Source organism: Gadus chalcogrammus, chromosome 8 (assembly GCF_026213295.1).
Source record: "Gadus chalcogrammus isolate NIFS_2021 chromosome 8, NIFS_Gcha_1.0, whole genome shotgun sequence".
NCBI lineage: Eukaryota > Metazoa > Chordata > Actinopteri > Gadiformes > Gadidae > Gadus > Gadus chalcogrammus.
In genome coordinates this window covers 23241545-23268817 of record NC_079419.1, presented here as the reverse complement: position 1 = coordinate 23268817, position 27273 = coordinate 23241545, and the positions used below count along the sequence as shown (strand labels likewise).

The window sequence follows — 27273 nt, the reverse complement described above, 5'->3', positions numbered from 1 at the left end:
CCCTGTCATAGCCCTGTCGTAGCCCTGTCATAGCCCTGTCATAGTCCTGTCATAGCCCTGTCATAGCCCTGTCATAGCATCATATTAGCCCTGGCCATCCGTCAGACTCCAACACACGTGGAGCCCGTTCTCTTGGTCAAATGCGTCCAGGAGCTGGACTATGTGCTGGGCTGTATTTCTGGTTTGCAGTGATTGACAGGACTCATAGTCCTCCTGGGCTGCCCAATCATATTCTTATCTGACGTAAACAAGCAAATTAACCTCAGAAGTCTCATCCAGCTGGATGGAATAATAGGGACTTTTAATGCAACAAAAAGAAAGTGTTTAACCGTCTGGCAGCCTTCTCGAAACAGATGATGTGGGTCATCTCGCTGGCGAATGGCGGACACAACTATGTGTGGCCTATCAGCCTTCGCCATGTGGAGGCTGGCCCCCTACGAAGCCTCCTGTGCTTTGGCTAGTGTGTCTCTCAGCACTGCGTGTTTGTTTATAAGATGACGTTTGAGAGGCGATGGTTTCATGGATTGATTGCTCAGGACATCACCACATACCAAGGCCTGGGCTCTCCCTCCGTCCCGCTGCGCCTCCACTGGTCTGCTGAGCCTCCACTGGTCTGCTGAGCCTCCACTGGTCTGCTGAAGCAGCCTTGGCGACCGTGCTCGGTTCACTGTCGTCCATTTAGAAGTGTTCTCCTCCTGATCCATGCTTCTCCTCCAAATAGCTCCCGTTTGGAGCCACGATCGCAGTGTTTTTGAACCTTTCATAATTTTATCGCTTCTATCCTGCCGTCACATTTCAGCTTGTAATCGTGGATTGTGGATGTTTGTCGGCGTAATTACCTGAACACGTAACAGGTTGATGTTGAAACAAGAATTTAACAGGGAAGGGAAGACTTATATTAAATTCCATTATTCCAAGATCTCATTGTTACGCTATTGTCATTTGTAGTGGTATCTTGATAGTATTTTTTCCTCCTCACACCACTAGTTGACGCACTTGTACCACCAGTGGTTCTCGTACCATAATTTTTATCTCTCTCTCCCCTTCTCTCTTTCTCTCTGTCTCTGTCTCTCTCTCTCTCTCTCTCTCTCTCTCTCTCTCTCTCTCTCTCTCTCTCTCTCTCTCTCTCCCTCCCTCTCTCTCCCTCTCTCTCTCTCTCTCTGTCTGTCTGTCTGTCTGTCTGTCTGTCTCTCTCTCTCTCTCTCTCTCTCTCTCTCTCTCTCTCTCTCTCTCTCTCTCTCTCTCTCTCTCTCTCTCTCTCTCTCTCTCTCTCTCTCTCCCTCCCTCTTTCTCTCTCTCCCCCAGTGGTGGCCATCTACGACTACTCCAAGGACAAGGAGGACGAGCTGTCCTTCATGGAGGGCGCCATCATCTACATCATCAAGAAGAACGACGACGGCTGGTATGAGGGCGTGTCCGGCGGCGTCACCGGCCTCTTCCCCGGCAACTACGTGGAGTCCATCATGCACTACGCCGACTAGACCCCGACCAGCACCCCTCTATATAGTGAAGGAAGCCGATCGGATCTGTACAGGATGATGAGACCGTAGCAGTTTATAAAGCCTCCCCAACGGAGAGTCAAGTGCCATGTGAGGTCAGGTTATGATTACAACCCCACCCGAAACATCCCACCTCAACACCCCAAAAAAAAACAGAGAGGGAACCAGTGAGACTGGTGGTTTTCTAGTGTGTGACTCAACACTCTTCATTCCCTGAATAAGCGATGTGGATGACAAGTATTTTATATATTTACAGTAATTAACCGGCAATTTAACTGTATTGACATAATTACTGTTGGGACATGTACCTGAAGAAGTGTGTCCTTTGTTTTATTTTGAAGTTCTGTAACGTCCTCCATGGTCATTCTAGAGCGTCACGTCTGCTCACCCCTCTAGGGAAAAAAACGACATCTATTTTGGTTTTTACAAAACAGAATGAAATGACAAGACAAACACGAAACTTAAAGAAAAACAAAAAAAGAAATAAAAGAACTAAAGTCATGCAAGTGACATTCGGAAGACAAAAAAGAAACAAAGAAGAAGAAAAGCACTGAGTGGCAGATTTATTTCACACTCCAGGGAAACACAATAACATGAAAAAACCTGTTGAGGGCGTCTTCTACTATCTGGTGAAGTCTGTCTCTGTTAAGATACTTTGCGTGTGTGCGTACTTTGTACAGTGAGATGCTGTCATGGCGTTTGTCAGTAGTGTGTGTGTGTGTGTGTGTGTGTGTCTTCTACCTGTAGTTCACCATCGACCTGAACGCATCGAGCGGTCGGCGGCTTCTCATTTCTGTTACGATTAGTGATGGATAATTTATCTGAATGCGCTTCGGTCAGTGAAGATTCCAGTGCCATTTTAACATGAGAACACATGCTAAACGTTTTGATTTCATCTTTGTACTATGAAGGACATTCAATGCTGTCTGTTTAATTTTGTCGAGTTAGGTGCCAGTGTGACGCTCCGGTTAGCATGTCCCCCCCTGTCTCCCCCTCCATGTCCCAGAGACTCACAGGCCTGATGTTAGGACTAACAGGCCTGATGTTAGGCCCTATCCCCCCCATCAGAGGGACGTTCAGGCCTGCCTGATGTTAACACGTACAGGACAGATGTTAGGACTAACACCCTGATGTTAGGACTAACACCCAGATGTTAGGACCAACACCCAGATGTTAGGACCGACACCCAGATGTTAGGACCAACACCCTGATGTTAGGACCAACACCCTGATGTGAGGACCAACTCACTGATGTGAGGACTAACACCCTAATGTTAGGACTAACAGGCCTGATTTGAGGAATAACAGGCCTGATGTGAGGACTAACAGGCCTGATGTGAGGACTAACACCCTGATGTTAGGACTAACAGGCCTGATGTGAGGACTAACACCCTGATGTGAGGACTAACACCCTGATGTGAGGACTAACACCCTGATGTTAGCACTAACACCCTGATGTTAGGGCTAACAGGCCTGATGTTGGGCTGTCCACTCCTTTGATGACTTGGGTTTTCAGTTAGATGGGATCTATTCAAGCTGTTCTCCAGTGGGCCCAAACACTTCATTTTCTATTCTGAGAAGCAGTTCCTGCTAAGGTGCTTTGAGGAGAACCTGGTGCTCAACATGACCACCGACCACAAGAACCTCAACCCAAGGCTGTTGAACTGGTCTCTCCTTACTCATGAAGTCTGTTTCAACTGTCGTATTGTTTGGTATTGAGGGGTGACCCATCAACAGTGTTGAATGTAACCTTATTATCATTTGTATTAAACCATCTTAACCGTAGTCAGGCCATCTGTGTGTTATATGCACCTATTGTACTACAGTTAGATACATTGTCGGTTTTCATTGTCTTTTTATTATTTTTTACTGAAATCAATACATTGTTCAACATGCAAATGAAAGCAAGCATATCCTGATTTTAACATTATCATATATGAGTTGCATGTTTTGGGATGGAATCGATTTAAACCATAGAAATTGTATAGCTTATGGAACCGATGAGTGAATTTCACAAAGTGATGCGGATGTTTTGAACCTTGAAGCGACTTCTGCATTACATGGCCGTGACACGCTGACACTCACCCTTCGTCTTTGGCGTTTTTAACAAAATAAACAACAATATTTGGATGAATGTGTACTCGGCATTAAGGGTTCACTCATCTGTCGATGGGAGGAGTTCAAATCTAGTAGCTGTATCGTACATTCAAAGAGAATCCCTCAAACGAAACAATGGAAGCCAGTGTATTTCACTGGCTTGTTGACCAGTGTCATCAGCTTTTTGTGTGTGATGAACGTATTGAAAGACTCACAGCTGGTGATCCTTGTCCTCTACATCATCAACACGCTCTATTCAACCGTTTCTTACATTTCCTTCCAGGGCTATTTGGCATTTTTGTGGAACAAACAAAATCAAATACTTTTTCTGTGACACATTTCTAGCAATGAATTGGTTTCTCCTCCTTTCTTTATAATTTGAGTCCTACACTGCTGGGGAAGGTCTGCTTGCCGCTGTATGTCAATGGTTTATTTATTCTTTGGTTTCCTAGAGGTGATGTTGATCCCTGGCTGAACGGTGTAATGTTTACCACTAACCTGTGAGCTGACGTCACAGGCTCGCCTGCTCTTGCGTGTGTTTCTTTTCTTATGACGAAAACGTGGAGTAAAGAGAAAAAACTAAAACCAATAAACTGATCTGTGACTTTGTTCTTATTGGGAACAGAATGCGTAGATTTCTTGCCTTTCCTCCACTCATGTACATACAGTATGTTCATGGAAATTTATGTACAGTCCTTTTGTAATAAACAGCCCTTAAAAACGGTGAAGACAGGCGGTCTTGTGTGGTGTGTCCTGTGTGCTTGTAACTTGCAGAAGTCCAGTTTTTGAATGTAAGCAGAATTAGATGTAGAACAGATGAATGAGGTTAACCATGGGAGGAAGTTTGAATGACACCAGCTCTGAACAGCAGGCCCTACCATAACTAAAGCGTAGTACACAATACGTGACCTGGACCCAGGAAGGGTAGAAGAAACAAGATGGACCCCAGATAGGAGCCCAGCTGGAGGGACTTCAGGGTCCTTTAAAGGTCCAGGCGTGTTTTAGTTGAACCCCTCCAGAGACACCTAGTTCAGCTTATTGTTTCAGAGCAGAAAGTTACTTTTGTCATCATGAAGGAGAAGGAACCCAAGGGGCTGGTATTATCAATCCATTTGATTGGTCATACAACTGTACTATCTATCATCCCTTTATAATGAGAGAGAGACAGACTTTAACTATCCATAACCAGCCTTTATAGAGAGATACATACTTTAACTAACCTTTAGAAAGTTTAGAGAGAGACATACTTTAATTATCCATAACCACGCTTTAGAGAGAGACATACTTTAGCTATCCATTACTAGCCTTTATAGAGAGAGACATACTTTAACTATCCTTAACTAACCTTTATGCAGAGAGAAATACTTTAACTCTCAACAAGTAACCTTTAGAGAGAGAGACATACTTCTTAAACTAACCTTTATAGAAAGAGACATACTTTAAATATCCATAACTAACCTTTATAGAGAGACATACTTTAACTATCCTTAGCTAACCTTTATAGAGAGAGAAATACTTAAACTATCAACAAGTAACCTTTAGAGAGAGAGACATACTTGACTATCTTAAACTAACCTTTATAGAAAGAGACATACTTTAAATAACCATAACTAACCTTTGTAGAGAGACATACTTTAACTCTCCTTAACCAACCATTATAGAGAGACATAATTTAACTATCCTTAACTAACCTTTCCTCTGGGATGCAGCGGATTAGCCTCTCCAAATGTTATAATCCTGAAGGTTTACCCTGACTACTGGAGACAGTTGACGGTGCAGTATGAGATACAGACAGGGCTATGATGGGCCCTACCCCGGTCTGATGAGGGGATTGTGTTGAGGTGTGGCCATTGGACTTTGGATGGGCTCAGATCAAATTGGGTAAACAATACATCCACTTCTTCATCATCCCATGTATCATGAAAGCTTTTTGAATGGTGGGCAGTAATATACAGATCCTCTATACATATAGATCCTCTATAAATGACTGTGTCTGGTGTCTGGTGGAGGGGGAGGAGGAGGGAATGAGGGCGCTCCGGTCAGGACGGTGTCACTGCGGGGGGCGGGTGGGATGAAGTCTGGTGGAGGTTCAGGGAGGTGGTCCCCGGGGATGTCACAGACAGTGCTCCCTCCAGAGAGTACTGCAGTACTGCCAGCTGGAGCTGGGGTCGTACCACTGCGGACCGCACAGGGGGCGGCCGGTGGAGCGCCAGGCGTGCAGTGGAGGAGGTGGAGGGGGGCCGCCTGAGTGACGGAGCGCTGGACCCCGGCCTGGAAGTTCTTATACAGGGCGGCTCCATACTGGTCCCAGTGGAGGAGAGGACACAGTTAATGCCGTTGTTAATCCAATTGATTATTAATGACGTTTTTGTCTATTGTTAATCTGTTTGTTGAACTTGTTTTGGTCATTGCCTATAGCGTACGTATTGATGTATTAGTTTGTTCTCTGACCTTGGCCACTCTGACTGAGCTGATCCAGAGGGAGAGGGTGTGTTTGTCCTCACAACACAGCACCTTGGTGTACTCTGACTCCTGCTGGAGGTGGGGGTGCTGAGGGAGAGGAGAGGGTTAGCATGGCCTCCCAGCGCTGGTGGCCAGGAGGCATTCAGCACTCACATTTCAACCGCATGGCCAAAACCTTATGCAAAAGAGGATTTTAAAATTCCCCAATAAAAAAGCTATGAATGACAACACATACAAATTGTATGTGGCGTGTACTGTAACTTGTAATCTAATGCAGAGTAAAAATAATCAGTTCAGTTGGTTAAACACTAGCACTATACAACAGATGTTGTATATCCTCCTCCTCTTCCCCTTCATCATTATCTTCATCATTATGGAAGTTGGCTATAACAGACCAAAGGGTGGCTGAAATTGTTTTGACTTTCAGTTGCAGGCGAGTTTCATGTGGCCCAAACATATTGAATAGATTGAATTGACCCCAGAGCCCAGGACTCCCTTCTTCACTCCCATGGATCAGCAAGGATCCATCTGTCAGTGATGGCCTTCTTAAACATACACCATACATCACACCTAACCCCTCACCACTGGAGGAGCGAGAGAGGCTTCTCTTTAGTATCTTCTTCCTCTCTCTCTCTCTCTCTCTCTCTCTCTCTTTCTCTCTCTCTCTCTCTCTCTCTCTCTCTCTCTCTCTCTCTCTCTCTCTCTCTCTCTCTCTCTCTCTCTCTCTCTCTCTCTCTCTCTCTCTCTCTCTCTCTCTCTCTCTCTCTCTCTCTCTTTCACCCCTTGTCTTTCTCCGTCCATATCGCTCTATCGCTGTCTCTCTCTCACTATATTTATATCTTTATCTCACTCTCTCGCTCTGTCTCTCTCTCTCACTCCCTGTCTCTCTCTCTAACTGTTTCATATTAAAATAAAAAGCTGTTGACAGAAACAACCGAGCGTGGGTTCAAGAAGAGCTGTAGGCTACTAAAGGGCTTCCTGTTTGAAATGTCTATATTTAAAACATATGAACCGAGTAGACACGCTGAAAAACATGAATGCTAGAGGACTGGATATGAATACACATGCAAGACTCATTAATAGAAGGAATACTATTAGAAGAAGACTGAGGTACTATAGTACAGGAGACTGAAGTACTATTGGAAGAAGACTGAGGTACTATAGAACAGGAGACTGAAGTACTATTGGAAGAAGACTGAGGTACTATAGTACAAGAGACTGAAGTACTATTTGAAAAAGACTGGGATACTATATTAAAAGAGACTGAAGTAATATAGTAGCAGATGTCTGAAGTACTATAGTACAAGAGTGTGGAGACTAGTAGAATACTACATTAGTGCAAGGGACTTGAGCACTTTAGTAGTAGAAAAGACGAGAATACTATAGTAGTATTCAAAAAGTATGATAGTATTAGAAACAGTGAAATATATAAGAACAATCTCAAAGTCTTATAAAACTACTAGGATGAAATCCAGAGAGGTTTATCCTTCATAACAGCATGGAAGGTTTACCAGATGACATACCTTCAGGACGAAGCAGAAGTCAGTGGGGGCTCTGTATCTCTGTTTGTAGCCGCTGGCCCGGTAGATGTTCACATTTTCAAATCTGACCAGGCAGCTGAGGTGGATCGATGACTTGTAGGCGTTTAAGAGAATAAAAAAGGTTTTAATGACTGGGAATTCAAAGATGCCCTGACAGTGTCAAAGAGGGAGTCTCTCTTTGACACTTAATGAAACACTTAATCATGTTTAATTTTGACATTGTTTTAAATTGTGCTTTGTATATATTTTTTAAGAATTTTGTTCAAGGCTACCCCCTAAAATCAACAGAAATATCTGTTGAACAGAAAGTTCTCTTCAAACTGTAAATATGGTCAGCAGTTGACACACACACACAATATGATGATGGCTGCTTCGACAGCAAATAGATTTGGATCCAAAAACGACACAAACCCTAAAAGAAAAGAACTAGTTTTGCAGTGGCTCTGGCCCAGAAAGAACCTTTAGGGTTAAGGACATACCACTGTATGGCACATCTCGCCCCCTTTGTTGATTGTTTTCACTCCCTGTCCTTATGTTTCCGTGATTGTCCTCACTCACCTTAATGGTTTTCACCTGTCCCTCATCAATATTCCCCTCCCATTCTATCTAGCGTGTTTCCCTTCTTCTGCGGCAGATCGTCTTTGTTCTCTGTATCAAGCATCCCAGGATTTTCCAAGCGATAATCATATTTCCTGATTCCCAACTGTTGACTCCCGCCTACGCCTTTGCCTTCTACCTGCCAGTTCGTTTGCCTGATCTACGACTGATTACCCATGTACCTACCCACTTTGACCCCTTTGCCTTCTCCATGCCGGATTGTTTGCCTGATTGTACTGATTTCCCGTGTAATGAACAATCTTCTAGTAAAGACCATTCTCTCTACACAGACTTTTGCCTCCTGGGTCGTGCTTTTGAGTCAGTTATCTCCTGCTGCTCACCCAGTCGTTACACTGTATCTATGGTTTGTGCTATTTGTACAGTATTGACTGTACCTTGTTCTTGCCCTTAGGTATATAGTAGATGCCAGAGGCCCTGAGCAGGAAGAAGCGCTGATTCCACTTCCTCTTGCCGCTCTCCTTCTGGTACAGTACCCCCTCCAGGTCGGGGACCCTCACAGAGTCCCCTTCGAAGTTCTCCTGAGAGGTCAAAGGGTCACATAGGATATAGTTCAACTGATTACAAATAATTATATTGGTGTTATTGTCATAGGAAACACACCTCTTCATTGCCAGAGCACAAACAACTTATTCAAGATATAAACAATAGATTTCGAAATTGTAAAGTATACAAAGCAAATATAATCGGAAAATGTAATTACAGCAAAAGAGAACTTGAATAAGATAATAGAGGAAGTTCCTCTCCAGACAGAGCCACACAAATCTAGAAAGTCTGTAGCGTGGTGTTAGTGAGCTACTGGACCTTCAGTAGAAGCTGTTTGTCTTTTTCTTTAGTGTTGCCCAGCGCATCACTGCAGTTTCTCCACATGTAGAAAACCTTTGGAGAAACCCAGGTGTGATTAGGGTTGGATTGCAAAGTGAAACTAACATCATCATAGCCTGGCAGGCGTTTCTCTTTGACTGCTCACCTGGGGGTCTTTGAAGAGGGAGTATTTCTCAGGCCTGGAGACAAAAGTGATGGTGTTCTTACTGCTGCGGCCCCACAAACTCAACCTCTCTACTAACGGCTCATGGTCCTCGAAGATCCTCTCTGCATACAAGAAGATACAGTGAATCGAGATGTAATAATATATATGATGTTTATTAAGTCATTCCAATAGATCCATGTTATTAAGGAGCAGGCCATTTTGGGAGGTAGCCATCTCCCCAGAATGTTTACAGGTGGGCTTGGGGTTATATGGGATCGAAAATAGCTTGTTTATCAGTGTGTGTGTGTGTGTGTGTGTGTGTGTGTGTGTGTGTGTGTGTGTGTGTGTGTGTGTGTGTGTGTGTAGGTGCGTTGTGCCTGGTCCACACTTGCGATCTTTTGACACTCTATCTTGCTCCCGGAAAAATGGAGCAAGGCAAAGTTAGTTGTTAAATATGAATGGTCCATCCACACTACGCACTCATTCAACCAGACAATCCCTTCACTGCAGACTCACATATCTATGCTGTCATTATTATGTTTTGGCCTTCAATAACTAAAGAAACTCTTATCTCATTGGTGATGTGATGGCCTCCTCTGTCCCCCACTGAACTTGGTTGTGAACCTTTGCGTTTCATGGGCACGTGAACACCTCCACCCCCACCAGCCCTCACCGGTCTGCAGCTCCGGGTTGCTCTCACACAGGCTCCAGTCCAGGGCGCGGTCGCAGTGGGTCTTCTCCATCAGGACATCCAGCACCCCGCCCACGCTCTGCCTCTCGTCCACCAGCAGCATTTTGAAGCTGCCGTCGCACATCAGTACCTTGACGATCCGCTGAGAGTACGAGGAGGAGTGGGAGGAGCAGGACGAGGAGCAGGACGAGGACCAGGACGAGGAGCAGGACGAGGAGCAGGACAAGGAGCAGGACGAGGAGGAGGAGGAGGAGCAGGACGAGGAGCAGGACGAGGAGCAGGAGGAGGAGCAGGACGGGGAGCAGGAGGAGGAGCAGGACGAGGAGCAGGAGGAGGAGCAGGACGAGGAGGAGGAGGACGAGGAGGATGAGGAGGAGGAGGAGGAGGACGAGGAGGATGAGGAGGAGGAGGAGGAGGAACGGGAGGAGGAGCAGGACGAGGAGCAGGACGAGGAGGAGGAGGAGGAGGACGAGGACGAGGACGAGGACGAGGACGAGGACGAGGACGAGGACGAGGAGCGGGAGGAGGAGCATGACGGGGAGCAGGACGAAGAGCAGGAAAAGGAGGAGGAGGAGGAGGGGACGACGAGGACGAGGACGAGGACGACGAGGAGGAACGGGAGGAGGAGCAGGACGGGGAGCAGGACGAAGAGCAGGAGGAGGAGGAGGAGGAGGAGGAGGAACGGGAGGAGCAGGAGGAGGAGGAGGAGGAGGAGGAGTAGGAACGGGAGGAGCAGGAGGAGGAGGAGGAGGAGGAACGGGAGGAGCAGGAGGAGGAAGAGGAGGAGGAGGAGGAGGAACGGGAGGAGCAGGAGGACCAGGAGGAGGAGGAGGAGGAGGAGGAGGAGGAGGAGGAGGAGGAGGAGGAGGAGGAGGAGGAGGAGGAGGAACGGGAGGAGCAGGAGGAGGAAGAGGAGGAGGAGGAGGAGGAACGGGAGGAGCAGGAGGACCAGGAGGAGGAGGAGGAGGAGGAACGGGAGGAGCAGGAGGAGCAGGAGGAGGAGGAGGAACGGGAATAGCAGGAGGAGGAGCAGGGGGAGCAGGAGGAGGAGGAACGGGAGGAGCAGGGGGGGAGGAGGAGCGGGAGGAGCAGGAGGAGGTGGAGGAATGGGAGGAGCAGGAGGTGGAGGTGGAGGTGGAGGTGTTTTAATTTACCATCTTATACTTTCATTTGAAACTTCTGATAAGCTATCGATGACCGGAGAGTATGGATCGATATGAAAAGTAAGAAAGTGGTACCTTCTTAATCCTAGCCTCTTTGAGTTTCTCCAGTGCCAGTCTGACCTTGTCTGCCTTCAACTGGACTGGACTCTATTGGCGGAGAAAATCGTGATATCCACATGATGAATAAATGAACACCCTGAATATCATTGATCATCATGTCTGCATTCTGACTTTAAAACTAATCTCCATATTGACCGTGTGGGGCTGTGTGAGAGGAGACCCAAGGCAGAGTGGGCCTGGGACCGCCACAGGGCCCTGGGACGGGCTGCCGTTGGGGGTAGTGCCGCTAGGGGAGATGGAGGGGGTGATCGGTAGGAACTGTTGATCTGGCACAAGGTTCTGATGTGGGATGTGCTTCTGAACTGGGGTCAGGTCTGTGGTCGGGTATTGGATCAGACCTGAGGTCGGGGTCGGGTCCAGGGTCAGGTTTGTAGTCAGACCTGAGGTCGGAGTCCGGTCCAGCAGGGTCAGCTCTGTGGTCGTGGTAAGGTCTGTGGTCAGGTCTGTGGTTACAGTAAGGTCTGTGCTCAGGTCTGTGTTCACGGTAAGGTCTGTGGTCAGGTCTGTGGTCGCGGTAAGGTCGGTGGTCAGCTCTGTGGTCGTGGTCCGATCCAGGCTCAGGTTCGCCACTAGGTTGTCCAGGTCCTGCTCTTCCAGCTGGTTCAGAGACTCTGTAAAGAGGTGAAACGACGACCTGACCACCTGAATTCAACTGGCTGGTAAACCAAACAGCTAAAATAAACTAGAGAAAACCTTATGAAGAATAAATACACAAACAACGGCTAACATGATATAATAAATACTTTTTGAGCACTTTTTGAGACTACTGCAACCCACTGGTCCCTTACATGGTTAAAAGCGTCTACTAATAATAACTTTTCTATTACTAGTATCCTTTTTAGCCCACTCTTCACGGCATAAAAAATCCTTGATTAGTATACGCTCACCTCTTAGGTTTGAGAAGCCAAAGGAGAAGTGGTCTGTCTCTGAGTCCCGTTCTAGTTGAGAAGTTTCCGGCGTCTCCAGACTCTATAGAGACAGTTATATTATCATATTTATTTATAAATCACACTTATAAAAGCTAAGCAAGTGCCAGAGGTTTAGAAGCAGCATGTTGTGTCTGGTTTGGATACATCGGCCTATTGCATATCGATACAGCAGAGAACATCTGTTCCAGAATAAATAGGTTCACACCATATGTGTTATTGAGAGATTTAAAGACCCTTCCTCTATAGCCCTTTACATTATCATATCATTTTAGGTTCATAGCAAAATAACCCTTTCATGAGCAATGGGAACCAGATCTTAACCAATCATAAGTAGGCTACCTTAAACAATGGTAACCATTGTTGGTAGAGAAGGAGATGTGAGAAGAGCTTTCTGGCTGTCGGTCTACATGTTAACAGCCTGGCCGTGTTCTCACGGACTGAGCATGTACACAGCTTTTGCATTAATCCCACTTCCACACGCCCTTTAGCAGGGGATATGAAACCTGATGCTATTTAGTTATGTAGCAAGCTAGTAGTAACGGCTAGTTACTTTACCGTTAGTTTGTTTGTCTACTAGTGCGATCACATACTTTTCATTTGTTTGTTAGTTAGTCAGTTAATATGTAGAAAAATGTTAGCAAGCTAGATGCCAGATGCTCATTAGGGTTGCCAATGGTGACTGTCAGCAGCCATCCTTCTATACGGTCGATAGATATACTCTGTACAGACATAGTGAAGTTCTAAGGCCTGCACTAATCTGGATGCTGTGGTGCAGAGACATATACTCTATACAGACATAGTGAAGTTCTAAGGCCTGCACTAATCTGGATGCTGTGGTGCAGAGACAGAGAAGAGGGCTCAGGAAGGACAAGGAACCCACCCATCCACATGTGACGACCTCAAGTACAACAGAGCCCCCCGGCCTGAAGCTAAACCCTCCCGATGCTGATCCCCCCGGCCCTGACTGCTACAGAGATGGCCAGCGCTGAACTCAGTTTGGGGACCTTGGGGTCGGGACCTCACTCAGGCAGGGTGGTCTGAAATGCATTTGGGGCAGGGTCACGTGAACTTGCTATATATATCGATGAATGGGTATAAGAAATATGAATACACCTTTATCCGAAATTACACGGTTTTGAAAAGTCCTGTATATATACCCTGAACTGGTAACCACGGTCAAACCACTTCTGATCCCTTAATTTGTTGCTATGCAAAAAAGCTGTAATGCAAGGTCGATGTGAGAGGCAGACGTTGATTGGACATTGATTAAAAACTATTTGCGTGGAAGCAGAAGCAAAACAAAAATAAGTTTAGATTGCAAGCATTTTCCGACCTAAAAGATTCCTCAAACCTCCGAAACGAGCACATGAGGACAGGAATCCCTGCTCATCTGGTCGCTTTGAAGGAAAAAAAGATGATGAATGGTGGAAAGATGTGTATTTATTAGATCTGGTCGCTGTTTCTCCACTGTCTGGTGAAACAGAGTGGTGCATTTTGGGAAGTGGAGGTCAGTTTGGAATAAAAATATAGACACTAAAAGACCTAATGCGGGTTATTTTCTTGAACCAATGGTCACACTCACATACGGAAGCACGCAAATGTCAACCCACGTGTCAATGCACGCATGCACTCAGTCACGCATACAGACACACACACACACACACACACACACACACACACACACACACACACACACACACACACACACACACACACACACACACACACACACACACACACACACACACACACACACATGAACATCCATACTGACCTCTTTGAGAACATCTATCTCTCCCAGGAGGTTGATGAACATGGTGTCTATCTCGTCCATCTGGAAACAAATACAAGTAGCTACTGAAACATACATCAACTCAAACCAGACTTAAGATTCTTAAAACATACCCAACAACAACATTATATCCAGAAGGACAATCAGAAGATGAAGCTGGAGCAGTAAATACAACTTCAACTGTAGTTTATAGCTCAGTCAAAGGTAAAGGCTCTGTTAGGTTGTAGAACATACAGGATAAAGTCTGCTTAATCGGCAACAATTGTGTTTGCTGATTTTATTTGTGTGTTCAAAATCTGGTCTCCAAAATCCGATTTGGTCTGAACGGGCCAGCCTCACACTCCACTCAGAGACAATAGGCCGAGGCTCAACTTCAGACGTGTGGACATTAACTTATAGAAATGTATAAATTATAAATGGCCCATGTGGCTTAAGTACCACACTGCCTCTCTCATTCCCGCTAGACCTTGGCAACCAGCATTCAGCGTTAGTCTCTGAATGTTAATCGGACCACTTCATAATATGCTTATTTAAGGCCTTGCCGGCCGATGAGCAACCAGAGAAGTAGATCACACTTTAAAAAAAGATTCAAACCACAAAAAGGCTGAAAAAAGGGTGACCAGAAGTGGTGTTAAGTGTTACTTCAGGGAACCTTCATCTATCAGAATACAGATAGATTTCTACGATAAGGACATCCTCTTGCAACCGAAACATGTGAACTTATTATATAGGTTATATTACACGTATTTTGATGGTCAATGAAAGTCGAGGTAAAGTTCCCTTTGACCTCAGAAGGATTGGGCCTTCTCATCCATTAAAGATGGTGTTTTCTTCTACACATACCTAACTAAGCCACAGCATTGCATCCCCACTCTGCATCTTAATGCGACCGTCACTTATCCTTCTCCACACCCTCTCTCTCTCTCGCTCTCTCTCCCATATCTTATGTTCAAACGACACACAACAAACATTCAACATGTTTCCCATCATGTACCACGTCTCTAGGCCAGTGGTCTTCCTGTCAGCCGCTGGGACCCATACAGGCCAGGGGCCTCACCATGCAGCCGTGCCTCCCAACAGACAGTAAACAGACTTGTGTATAGGGCTGCTGCTTTCTTGTGGCCAAGGACTCTGTCATGCTGTTGTGTTTTTCTGACTGAGTGAAATAATTAACTATTGGCTGGCAGTAGTCATAAAGGACCATATGTTTGTCTTACACACTGATAAATATTGTGTGGTGTGGTTGTGGTTCTGCTGAAGTATTTCACTCTTAAACAGACCAGAGTCAAACAATCCAAGCTGTGATGAGGCCTGTTTATAAAGGAATGGATTATGAGGATAGACGTGATGTCAGTTATTTATGTATTTAGTTCCACTACCTGACATCTTAAAGGACTGAAAGTCGTCCTCTGGATAATCAATTCTAATGATTTAATATTAAATACCGAACTGCAAATATCCACAGCCTTTCCTTGAGCAAGATGTCTAACCCCCCTAGCAACTTAATTATCTGAGTTTACTAAATTGCTTTGTATCCAAGCCTCTGATAGACTACTCAACAAATCATTACATCAGTTTAACTTCCATTTGATAATCGAGTCAATAAATCTCCATAAATATTGAGAACTCAAAGTCTACCTGTCTTGTTGTCTGGCGGAGGTGAGGTGGCTCATCCAGCTCGATGTCAGTCAATGAAGAATGGTCAACTCATCATCACTGTGATATTCACAAGAGTTTTGGGTTTCCTGTCCAATGAGGAAGTAGTTCTTTAGCTTCTAATGCTCTCATCGTCGAGGCAAAACACACACACACACACACACACACACGCACACGCACACACACACACACACACACACACACACACACACACACACACACACACACACACACACACACACACACACACACACACAACCCTCCCAGGGCCCTGTCCCTTTGTGTAAACAACACGTTTGAACTTCTCGTTCAGGAACTCACAATCGGTGGTCCAGGTGGTGAAAGCCAAGGTTTATGATATGTCCTGCTGTTGTTTATATCGTATTGGAGGTCCTTTGTTTTAAAAACAGGCTTGTGTGTTTAAAAGAAGGCTAATGATATACATGAGACTCGGTGATCACTAAGTAAAGCAATGTTGACCCCCTACAGGCCACCGCCATGTGTGGTCCGTTTACCTTGAGAGAATCAGGCAGCACCCCTCTGAACATCTCACCCCTGTAATTCATCACATTAAAACACTCTGCCATGTGTGTGTTTGAATGCAATTGGGGGTTCTCTGTGCCTGTGTGTGTTAGAGAGAGAGTATCCTTGTGTTTTTGTCTGTGTGTGTGCATTTGTTTTGTTTTTCTAAGTCAGGATCATCGACTACAGATCTGATTTATTAGGGACTAATGAGGGCCCAGTATGTACACATGTGCAGTATATATATAGAGCATGTACGGTACAAAGGGTGCACTAAGGTATCCAATAGAGTAAAGTGTGTGTTCTGACGTCAGCACCAGACCCACGGGGGAAGGGCTGATGAAATGAGAGAGCAACAGCTTGTGTGGTTTAAGGTTCAACCACTTTAATCACATCTGAATGGGCGAGGAAGGAGAGAGAAATTAAGAGGAGCAATAAAGTGTGTTACAGTTCAATGATGGCCCTCTGCATATTATAGTGATCAACCCCATGCTCTAATGCTCTTCAAAGCTCTCTATACCGGATAAAGAACATCGTTTACACAAACCTCTGGACATTTAGAAGGAGTGAAAGAGAGAAAGAGAGAAAAAGAGAACGAGAGAAAATAATAAACTATTATCTATAATTATACCAATTAATATATTCTTAGACCCTTTATATTACTCACCCATTGCCGTTAATATTGTACAATGTTTGGCCACTTGGGTGTAAAAGAAAAAGTACAATAGGCTCTTCATCATCTTTGAAAGACTGTCATGACTTTTTCAGGGAAATAATAAATATCCAATGGCCCTTGGCCCGGCATTTCCTAAAAGCTGAAACATGAAAAAAAGGAAAGGAAAAAGAAAGAGATAAAAATATTCCAAATATCTAACACGTGCACAGCATCAACGGATGACTGGGCGCACTGGTATTTCTGAGACGCCAGGGGTTAATTTAAGACCACGGGGGAAACCTGTTGATGATTAGAGCCGCGGAGCGCCACATGTAGACGGAGCTCTCCTCTCCATCCCTCCTCCCCGGGCCTGAGGCTGCACATCGGGCTACACGGACCCTCTCTCTGCCGCTCCCCCAGACGGACCTTCTATCCAGCGCTACCCGGGCCCCACTGCTCTCCAGCGGACACACAAGGTCGACTTGCCTGAGAAACACTATACGGGTGGAGACGGGGGACTAAGCTCTATTATTTATTTTGAGTTTTCCTCCAATAGTTCCTCAATATCTGATCATTCAAAAGGGACTCAGGATGCGTGATTGAGGCTTCCTGGACTCTTTCTCATCACTATTCCGTTGTGCAGGTTCTCAACTCTTCCAGAAACATGGCGTTCCTCACCGGAATATCTTTACTATGCTTCACATATTTATTTGGCAGAGGACAAAGTGTTGCTCAGATTTGCAGGGGGTCCCACTGCTTCCCAGAAGCTCAGGACTGGAGCCAACCGTGCGTTGGAGAGTACTGTTCGGGGGGGCAGGCATCGACCCCGCGGCGACACGTCAGTCCGCCGGTACAAGCCAGGCCACCGCAGGTCTTCCCCGGGTACCAGCAGGTGAACGCTCAGACCCTCCACCGCCAGGTGCACAGCGCGCCGTCCAGGCCCTACACCGCGGGGTTCACACACCCGCGGGGGGAGGACACGGAGGCCACGAGGAACACCAACCCGCGGACCCTAACGGCGGAGGTGTTCCACCCGGACTGCCATGGTGGGAAGTGCCAGAGCGGGATCTCCTCCAGCAGGACGGAGGCGGCCACGCAGAGGGACTGTAAGGGCATCGAGTGTAGACTCCCTATGCGGCTGCGCCAGAAGCCCCCGCCGTGCGTCGGGCCCGGCTGCGGGCCCCCCGGGGCCGACACGGCAGGAAGAGTGAGCCCTTCGCCTGTGCACGTGACGGACCGGGCGGCGCAGTTCCTCGGCGACCTGGCAGACAGCGGCGGGACCCCCTCCTCCTCCTCCTCCCCCTCCTCCCTGGGGGTCCAGCTGACGTGCGACATGAAGCCAGGTGGGCGCTAGACCGTGACGTCATAACGTCCTCAATGACCGTGAACTTTTATATTTTAGTAATTCCTATATCTATACAGATAGACCCGTGTTAGCGTGACGTCTAGCTTGAAGGAATGTATCCATTAAATCAAATTTCATGAGTAAATTTCATTTCAAAGTTTGTGAAACGGCTCATAGGCTATACAACAAAGACACATAAGCATTGTTTATCAGATTATTTTTCCTCATCATCGGATTTAACTGACTGTGAAAGTCTGAGCAGCGTCTTATTCCCAAAGTTTCCATGAGACCGGTTGATCAGACTGGAGATCCTGAATAGATTGGTTTTCCGACTTGTATACAAGGCACATCTTCTTATTCTGGATTCTGGTGTGTTATGTCAACGGTGCCAGGCACCAACGAGGTTCCTGAAGATGCCCTGGTGCTCCAGCTTCGTCTCTCCAAGGGCCAGGAGGCGCTGATCGAGGCCCTGCGGGGCCAGCAGGCCGAGGTGAAGGAGCTGCAGCGGCTGCTCACCGGCCAGCAGGGGGCGCTGGTCAGCCAGCAGCGAGACATCCTGGAGCAACAGCGGAGGATGTACGACCAGATGGACCACGTAAGGAACATTTCCTCATCTCAATCTCGCCATGGGATAATTACCATAATGAGGGTTAATGACGCAGATAAAGTGATGGGAGTGGGGGAGGAACGTACAAGTGGACTGAAACTGTGCTCAATTAAGGAGGGCAGACTGTGGGGGATTGTGGAAACGGTAGGATTACAAAATCCCAGGAAGTAGAGAAGAGCAAGGTTGTACTATCCCACCATAAGCGAGACTCCTTGTAGAGTTCCTGTAGAGTCCCGTTAGAGTCCTGTAGAGTCCCGTTAGAGTCCTTATAGATTCCTTTAGAGTCCTGTAGAGTCCTTTACAGTCCTGTAGAGTCCTATAGAGTCCTGTAGAGTCCTTAAGAGTCCTTTAGAGTCCTGTAGAGTCCTGTAGAGTCCTTGCAGAGACCTTATAGAGTCCTTTAGAGTCCTGTAGAGTCCTTTAGAGTCCTTTAGAGTCCTGTAAATATCCCGCTCTTTATCCCATCTATTGTTATGGGGCAGGTGAAGGCCCAGTACAGCGTTCTGCTGGAGAACATCAAGCAGATGTCCTTCCAGGACCTCCAGGGAGAGCTGGACCACTCGAGGGGCAGCCCGGTCCGGGCCCATCACACACAGCAGGCCTTCGCCGTGCACAGGGCCGACATGGAGGCCCGGGTCGTGCAGGTGAGGAGGGGGCCGTCTGGGACCTCAATAGGTCAAGGGGAGGCGGAGGATTGTTTTCCACCGTGACGTGGCGCCCCTAACTTCAAGTGTCATCATCAGATTCATAGCACAGATGAAAACATGACAACACACAATATCCAATCGCTTACAGCAGACACCAAATACTAAAATATAGTATCTTTAAAAACATAGAATAATTACAAAGAATTGTGTTAACCGGAGTTTCCTTGATCATATAGGACAAATGCCATCCCCAAACATGAATGGCTGGTGGCACTAGCAAGGACATCGATGTGAAGATTATGTTGTGAAAACTTGAAGGACATATATATATATATATATATATATATATGGACTAGGTTGTGAAAGGAAGGATATAGATGTTAAGACTAGTGTTGTGTAGATGGGACGGAAAAATGTTAACCTTCAGTGAACTTTATGCTAAAGAGTGGGCTAAAGAGTGGGCAGCGCAGCGTATGGGTGATGACCCTAAACTGAATCTGACATGGCTCACTTTAAAACAAACACACAATATTTATCATTCATCATCACTTTCAGCTGACATAAAATACCAAATGATGGTATATTTGAAACGATTGCGCAACCTCCTTTAAATCCAAATATTGATGTAAGCTGTTAGATCTGAATCTGGCCATGAAACAGGGTTTCGGAACACGCACACACACACACATTTTATTTATTCTTGTTCGTGCGTGGGCACTTTTGCAGGTGCTCCAAAATTGATCTTCAATTCTTCGATTGATCTACGACTCACCTTTTATACCTCAAGTTAGAAAAGTGGTACTAAATGACCTGTTGTCACACTGCCCTGCTGCAATGCTGAATGTCTGCCAGCTGTAAGTGTACTCCCCTTGACGTTGTGTTGACCTGTACTACCAGGTGGGGCGCCCCCTGCAGGCCTGTGGGACCTGTGGCCCTGAGGAGCACTGCAGCCTCAGCACCGGTCATCCCGGCTGTGAGCGCTGCACCGTCTGCCCCGCCGGCTTCTTCATGGTGGCCGAGTGCACCGTCCACGCTGACCGCATCTGCCAGGCCAGTACAGAGACGTCTCTCCCTCCAAAAAAACCAGCTTACCCTAACCCTAACCCTAGTCCTTTTGTGGTTTTGTAATGGTTGCTAATGTTAAGTTGCAAGTAATTATGTAATGTAAGGAATCAAGTGGTCCCTGGCGCTGAGTTTCATTTTTCAGTTCCCATTTTGATCAGCCACCTCTGTTTAAATGCAATGCCTCTGGTAGCATACGTAAAATAATGTTTATTGCGTCTTAGAAAAACTAAGACAGACTATCGAAAGCTGAGAAACTTAAACGACTTGCTGATAGAGCTCCAGTCAGCAAAGGCAGAGGGTAGCTTTTCATGACCTTTCCATCCTCAAAAGGGCAAGAGGTGTTAATCCCATAGTGAAGAAGCTTCCATTCAATCACAATATTATTTGTTTTAGATGCTGCGCCTCATGGTCAATGTTTTGAATGCGGCAGTGATGAACATCACACAGCCCTCCAACTTGAACAGGCTCCCAGGAACCAAAAGAAAGATCTGGCTCAAGAGCACAGCATCACCCTCTGATGTCCATCTCCACTCAGAAGTTTAGAGAACGAGTTTGTTTGGGTCTAGAGCCTTGTACATAGGAGTTTCGCTCAACGATGTGATGTTAACAGGGCCTAACTTAAATATCACTCTGGGTGTGCAGATACAATATAAAGAGGAAGCCTTCGCGTTCACAGCCGACATTGTATAGGTGTGTAACAATAACGCCAAGTTTCTGTCCCAAGATCATGCCACTGATATTAAAGACCTAGATCTCTAGGTGGTCATTCAACCCAGCCTCGGTTAAATTTGGACCTCAAGGCAGATAGATTCTTCTTCGAAGTTACCACTCAACTGGGTGTCTTGTCCAGCATCAGTAGCCTCTTTATCGCTGGGCTTTGTCGCACCAGTCACTCTCCAAGGTTAGTCCATACTCATGGAACTGAAGGAATACTTGTCAACAGGGATTCCTTGTTTTCCCCCAGAAAGGGAGGAGGCATGGATTAGTAAGAGGTATTCCTTAAAAGATCTGTCTTCAATCAAATCATTAAATCATTAAATTCAAGTCTTCAGATCGCCAGATGCTACACAAAGTTTTCAGCTTCAGCAGCAGTAAGAACTTTTCTGCAGTTGCTTACCTGAAGATAACCGACACTGATGGGAGTGACCAGGTAGGCTTGTCATGGGAAAAGTAAAGCTGGCTCCTCATCCTGAGCCCACCATACCAAGACATTAACTCTTTGGAGCTGTGATGGAGTTGGCTCATCTCAGCAGAGCTAGACCTTCAGCTCGATGCTGCAACCTTCCGCACAGACGGCACAGTGGTCCATGGTTACATCTGTTACAAGACCAGACGTTTTTATTTCTCTGTTAGTAACTGAGTAGTATCCATATATCTTAGATCTGTATATCTTCTTGTTCAGCCTAGTGGCACCATGTGCCTACAGAACAAAACCTACAGATTATGCCACATGGTCCATCACTGCAGGTCATAAAGGACACCAATGGCAAACTCCCAGATTCCTAAGCGAACTAGGATCCTACGTGGATCCTAGTTCAGATGCATATATTCTTCCTGAAGCGTCTACCTTGAGCATTTTCCCATCGACCAAACAACTTTGTTCACAGCTTCCAATTTTTCCACCTTGATTCAAATCTCAGTGTGGATGAAAAGACCCTTTCGGTTAATCCATCATGCGAGTCAATATCTTTAACAGACTTCCCTTCAAGGTCGACCATTCAAAGAGAGAGCAGTTGAGACAGCTTGCCTTTGGCAAGCTGTTTTTTCCTGTTTTTGAAGTAAGCAACACCATCCAGCAGGTGTAACTTGCAGGAGACTCAGAGCCCACTACCATGTTGAGAGTCTTCCTGCCGATTGCCGCTCACAAGACCCTCCGTTGACAAACGCAAGGGCAGTTCATATGGGAGTAATTGAATTCCTTGAAACGTCAGGTTGTATAATTCACAGCATTTCCTGGCTTTCAGAGGTCAAGTCAAGTAGAGCTCTTTGGACTGTTGGACCAATTTTGCTGATGCTTGCTATGTGCACCTTCAAATATGGATCAATCAGCTGAGAAGACTTCAATGTCAGAAAAGATCTGGACCTTGGTTCTCCCACATGCTCCACATTTTGGAGAGATTTGAGAGAGTATGATTGGGCTTGCAAGTAGAATGTATTTTAGAATGTATTTTCCTCCAGCTAAACAGAAAACGTACCCACAAAGTTCTGGTTACTTTCATGGCAGAATCAGCAGCCATAATATGCTGCTGTTCATGAGTCCACCGATCCCAATGACTCTCTTGCTCGTCTAACACAGATGGTGAAAGTTCTTTCTGCTCCAGCAGGGGAATTTTGAGTTTCAGACACTACTTGCATCAGTAGCGCCGGCTAGAATCTGTTCAACAAAGGGGTTCCTAACATTAGAGACACGTTGGCATTGGCAGCTCAGCCTGCCGGACATAAAGTCATGGAGCATTGTTCTCGTCAAGAACCTAGTGTGTCTAGGACCTAGTGCTTCTGGTCACCCAGATCTTTCCAAGCAAACAAGTATAAGTGGAAGTGAATGGGGAGTTGCAAGTTATTTGTCTGTGTTTCAGTGATGGCTAGGGTTAATTTAATTTAGGAAATGGACAACATAGTTGAACTCAAAGTTAACTCAACAGTCAGGAAATACGTAGATCCTGGCATGGGAAGTCTCTCTTTTCAGTCCTATTTTCATCAAATTGGATGCATTGTCAGTCTGTACAATAATGTGTTGTAGTAATTAAATACAACTGTGGTACAATATGTTTATAAATGTTTTGTCTTTATTTACAGTAGGGTTTTTGATAGTAATTGTTACTATACTGGTAGTCTATACTAAAATGAGTAGACAATAATTAATATGGTAAAATAATGATAACTTAATCTAGTTATTTATATGTAAGGCGTAATAGTTAAAACAAGCAATTAAAAGAAAATGTGCCAGTATATTCACAAATATATTTACAGTGTGAACATGTAGCATATTGTTCGTTTTCAGTTTGACCAATTAATAGTCACAATATTTGGACAAATTAATATTTGGTCTCTTGGTGAATGAGGGGTGTTCTAAGCTAGACTCAACACCGATATGAGGCCGGCAAAGTTGTCCCGACAATTACTTGATGTGCAAATAGTTTGAAAGTGTTTTGATTGTAGTCTTTTTGTGAATATTCTAGGACAGAGACGAATGCCTTGAGGTAACAAACCAATGTGGAGACTCACAAAAGTGTCTCAACACTCCAGGTAAAAGGAAAACACTTCAAACTCTGTATTTAATCCCCGTTCAGCGTAAAAACCTGACTATTGATCTGCTGCCTCTGTGCTGCCCCCCAGGCGGCTTCAGATGCCAGGGCATGACAGAGCGCGATGCCAACTCAGGGATGTGCAGCCATGGCTACTTCTTCAACATCGACATGGACGAGTGCCAGGCCTGCTCTGAGTGCGAGGGGGACCCCGTGGTGGCGCACTGCACCTTCACCACTGACACCGTGTGCTCCACCTCACCCTCTGGCGACGCCTCATCCCCCCTCTCCCTCTCGCTCTCCTGGGCGGGTGAGGTGGACCTTCCCCCGGCGTCCCGGGGCCAGGCCTTGGGCCACAGCCTTCCCATCGTGGCCCTGCAGATCCAGGGCCGGGAGGACGGGGAGCTGGTGTCAGCGGAGGACGGCCGGCTGGTGCTGATGCAGCACGGCCTGGTGTGGCTGGATGAGAACCTGTCCCTGAGCCACGGCTGTCGCAGCTTCGTCCAGGTGTGCCTGCATCTCAACACCACGGACGACGGCTCCGAAGAGGGACGCGACCTCAGCGGTGTGCGTGTGGAGCAGCGGGAGGGCCGCTCGCTTCAAAGTGCAAGCATCAGTGGAGTGGCGGTGGTTGCCCCCGGTTACCTCATATCCCTGTTCCTGAAGAGCGCCACACAACACTGTAACCATAGCGACGGGCTGCAGCTGTACGACCCACCGGGCTCTCCCCTAAGTCTCCTCTGGCTGTCCCACGACACCGGAGCGGTCGCAATGACAGCGCAGGCGGTGGCCTCAGCCCACTACCACACAAACTACCGCCCCGTGTTCAAGACCACCTTTGCCTCGGACCCCTACGTGCTGGGACTGACCCATGACGGGCGGGGTGTGCGCTTCTCAGAGAGTGGCACCGTGCGCTTTGTCTTCCAGCAGGCGCTGTACTCCATGGGCCAGGCCTGCGTCAACGAGGGCTTCCATCTCTTGGCATACCTGAACCGCAATGGCACCGGCGTGGAGCTGTCCCGCACCTTCAAACCAGGCGTCCACTACCGGGACACCTCCGTCTCACTGTCCGGGGCAGCCAGGGTTGACCATGGGGACACACTGGCCTTTGAAGTGCTCTGCCCTGCCCAGTGCAACGTGCGCTACTTCGGCGACGGTACAGGCATCAGCATCCTTAGTCTGGTTTGGGTGCCTGCCGCCATCTCCTCCTCACTGGCAGCGTCCGTGGCCCAAGCGGGCCTCCTGTCCGGGGCCGTCCGTAACAAACCCCTGTTCTTCCAGCAGACCTCGCCCCAGGTCCCCCAGATGGCCATGACGGTGAAGGGTCCCAGAGAGCAGAAACGAGACTTCGTCTTCAGGGAGAGTGGCACGGCAAGCATGGCACTGGACCTTAAACTCATCCACTCCTGCAGTCTGCTGAAGGTGACCTTGCTCCGGCGGGGCGACCAAGAGAAGCGAGGGGAGGGTGGGGGGGAGAGAGGTACGGTGGAGGGAGCGAAACCCGTCCTACTTAGCCAGCAGGTTGGGGGGCAGATGCCCGAGGGCAGCCATTGGGCCAGTGTGGCTCTACGGGCATCCTTCCAGGTGCGGAACGGCACGGCAGTGTTCTTCACCTTGGACTGTGTGCGTGGTCGTGTCAACCAGATCAGTCACCAGACAGGAAGTGGGGTATCAATCCTCTGGGTGGCTGTGTAGGATTCTGGGCTAACTGAGAGGGTACCAAATGTGTGTACCTCGGTTAATGTTGTATATTTTTGAAGAACATATATCCTGTTATTAGTCAATATTACATAATTTCTTAAGGTCCGCCACGTTTAATTCGTTTTTGTGATAAATTTAACTATCATAGACATACTTTATTATAAATGAACTCATATCTAATTATAACAGCAGATATATTTAACTATATTTAGGTATTTATTTTACGTTACATTTGTAATAATGACATTTATATAAACTAATAGCTTCCTGATCTCTATTATCTGTAATAACATCAATGGAATGAAGGTTTTAGTCCATGAGTAGTGTTTGTAGTGTTCCGATGATCTCCATGTAATTTGTCTGTTCTTTATGTAGCTGGGCTTCTCTCTTCCTGCAGAGAGAATGAAGATCCTGGTTGGATTTTACGAGTGAGCATGTGTTTCAAGTTAGCCCCTATTTTGTAATGCCCATTACCACTGAAGGCCTTGTTTAATGACCACTTTATGCATATTTCCAACTTAAAGAACCCCCAGGGACCAGATCCCTGCCATGTCATCCGCCCAATGGAAGGGAAATGTTACAGTAAACAAGTGGTTGAACACAAACTCCGGCACAAGTTGAACAATCCAAACTGTAATGAATTTTTTTTTGGGAATCCAATAAATTTGTTTAGCCAGATGTGTTTTACGGTTGCTTCTGTGTTCAGCCTGCATGGGTCTACTGTATTTGAAATATGCAATAATGTTTTCTGTGATTGACACCAGCAGTATTTTATTTTTCATTTCAAGGGCATCAACTGTGGTCACACTGGCATGCATTTGCCGAACACACAAATAGGCCTCCACACTGCATCAGATACTGTAACTGTCATGAAAGGCTATATATGCACGGGTGATTTGTGACTTGACCTGACTTGGTAGGACTACACATGTTGGACCTTAAACCCCCCAAAAAAACCTGTGAACCGTTACAGAAAAAAAAACTCATCTCAAACTTTGTCCATAATCCACGCCTCAACGTCAGCAGGGAGGTGTGTAGACGTGGCTTCAATCAAACACAGGTGCAGCCTGCTAGCAGAAGCAGGCTGCACATGTTTCGCATAAAGCATCAAAGAGCAAGGTTCTTTGCCATGAATCAAAACAGTTTGAAAATTATATTAGAGTGCCAGTAAACAGTACAAGCAGTCACCTCACACACATACACACAGACACACACCAAACAGTCTTTACTGCTGTGGTTCTGTTTCCGCAGGAGAACAAAACTTGTTGAAATGGCTCATTTCTTTGACCCCTTCTCTTTGAAGTAGTGACACCCCCCCTCCACAGTACACACTCCCACCCAAACTCTCTCTACAGTTACTCTTTAGCGCATGTCTTGGGATAAACAATACTTCGAAAGAGGCAAGGAGCATTTATTTACAGGCACGATTAGGGGCACCTTTTTTAAAGGGGACATGTTATGCAAACAAGACTTCCTGGGATTTGGGGTGTTGTTTGGGGTCTCTGGTGCTCCCACAGTCCACACACATTATTTTTTGAGTGAGATATGCATTTCTCAGCACATTCTGAAGGGACTGAAACAGAGGTAGTAGCGGTAGGCGTTTTTTTTTTTTCCTGGAAGCTATTTTCAGCAAACAGCTTCAAAAACATGTTTTCTGGAACTCATATATTATGTTAACTTGTTGGGAAAACACCATAATATGTCTCCTTTAAAGATCGAAGAAATCCCAACCAAATCAGAACAAAACCAAGACCCCCTGGCCTTGTTCTGTGTGTCCTGGTCAAACTTCAACTAGCATAGGAACTTGTGCAGGAACTAACATAGGATCTATCTTAGGAACTACAATATAAACTAACGTAGGTGCTAGCCTACGATCTAGCATAGGAACTAGCATAGAAATTCTATTGGATTAGCATAAGAAATAGCGTAGACATCTAGCATATCAACTGGC

At 46.3% G+C, this 27273-nt stretch overlaps 3 protein-coding genes across 4 annotated transcripts in view; 2 read left to right on the top strand and 1 right to left on the bottom strand.

The window, feature by feature from the left end:
- LOC130387390 (abl interactor 1-like) overlaps positions 1-4575 on the top strand; it is a 31939-nt gene extending 27364 nt beyond the window's left edge. For both annotated transcript variants that reach the window (XM_056596436.1, XM_056596435.1), the window contains one exon: positions 1306-4575. In XM_056596436.1, coding sequence (XP_056452411.1) covers positions 1306-1481 — 176 coding nt within the window. In that variant the 3' untranslated portion in view covers positions 1482-4575. The remainder of the gene's footprint in view (positions 1-1305) is intronic.
- A 997-nt stretch (positions 4576-5572) lies between these two features.
- On the bottom strand, positions 5573-13944 carry LOC130387949 (amyloid beta A4 precursor protein-binding family B member 1-interacting protein-like). The gene is made up of 11 exons (XM_056597241.1): positions 13862-13944; positions 12046-12127; positions 11294-11769; positions 11114-11185; positions 9858-10017; positions 9185-9306; positions 9019-9093; positions 8592-8735; positions 7582-7692; positions 6047-6145; positions 5573-5896 (listed from the first exon to the last, which is right to left on the bottom strand). The coding sequence occupies exons 1-11, from the start codon at positions 13919-13921 to the stop codon at positions 5573-5575; spliced, it is 1725 nt and encodes a 574-aa protein (XP_056453216.1). The 5' UTR covers positions 13922-13944.
- A 3093-nt stretch (positions 13945-17037) lies between these two features.
- Positions 17038-25316, top strand: si:ch211-252f13.5 (uncharacterized). The gene is made up of 6 exons (XM_056597240.1): positions 17038-18055; positions 18450-18652; positions 19147-19308; positions 20209-20361; positions 23556-23622; positions 23713-25316. The coding sequence occupies exons 1-6, from the start codon at positions 17377-17379 to the stop codon at positions 25314-25316; spliced, it is 2868 nt and encodes a 955-aa protein (XP_056453215.1). The 5' UTR covers positions 17038-17376.
- Positions 25317-27273: the final 1957 nt, after the last annotated feature.

Excerpts from the sequence above, each read along its gene's own strand:
- LOC130387949 (XM_056597241.1), bottom strand. The coding sequence starts at position 13,921 with ATGGACGAGATAGACACCATGTTCATCAACCTCCTGGGAGAGATAGAT. Across the intron at positions 6,146-7,581 it reads ACTTCTGCTTCGTCCTGAAG|CACCCCCACCTCCAGCAGGA; the intron begins GTATGTCATCTG and ends CCTCTCCCTCAG. Across the intron at positions 5,897-6,046 it reads GCTCAGTCAGAGTGGCCAAG|TATGGAGCCGCCCTGTATAA; the intron begins GTCAGAGAACAA and ends CACTGGGACCAG.
- si:ch211-252f13.5 (XM_056597240.1), top strand. The coding sequence starts at position 17,377 with ATGGCGTTCCTCACCGGAATATCTTTACTATGCTTCACATATTTATTT. Across the intron at positions 19,309-20,208 it reads TGGAGGCCCGGGTCGTGCAG|GTGGGGCGCCCCCTGCAGGC; the intron begins GTGAGGAGGGGG and ends CTGTACTACCAG. Across the intron at positions 20,362-23,555 it reads ACGCTGACCGCATCTGCCAG|GACAGAGACGAATGCCTTGA; the intron begins GCCAGTACAGAG and ends TGAATATTCTAG.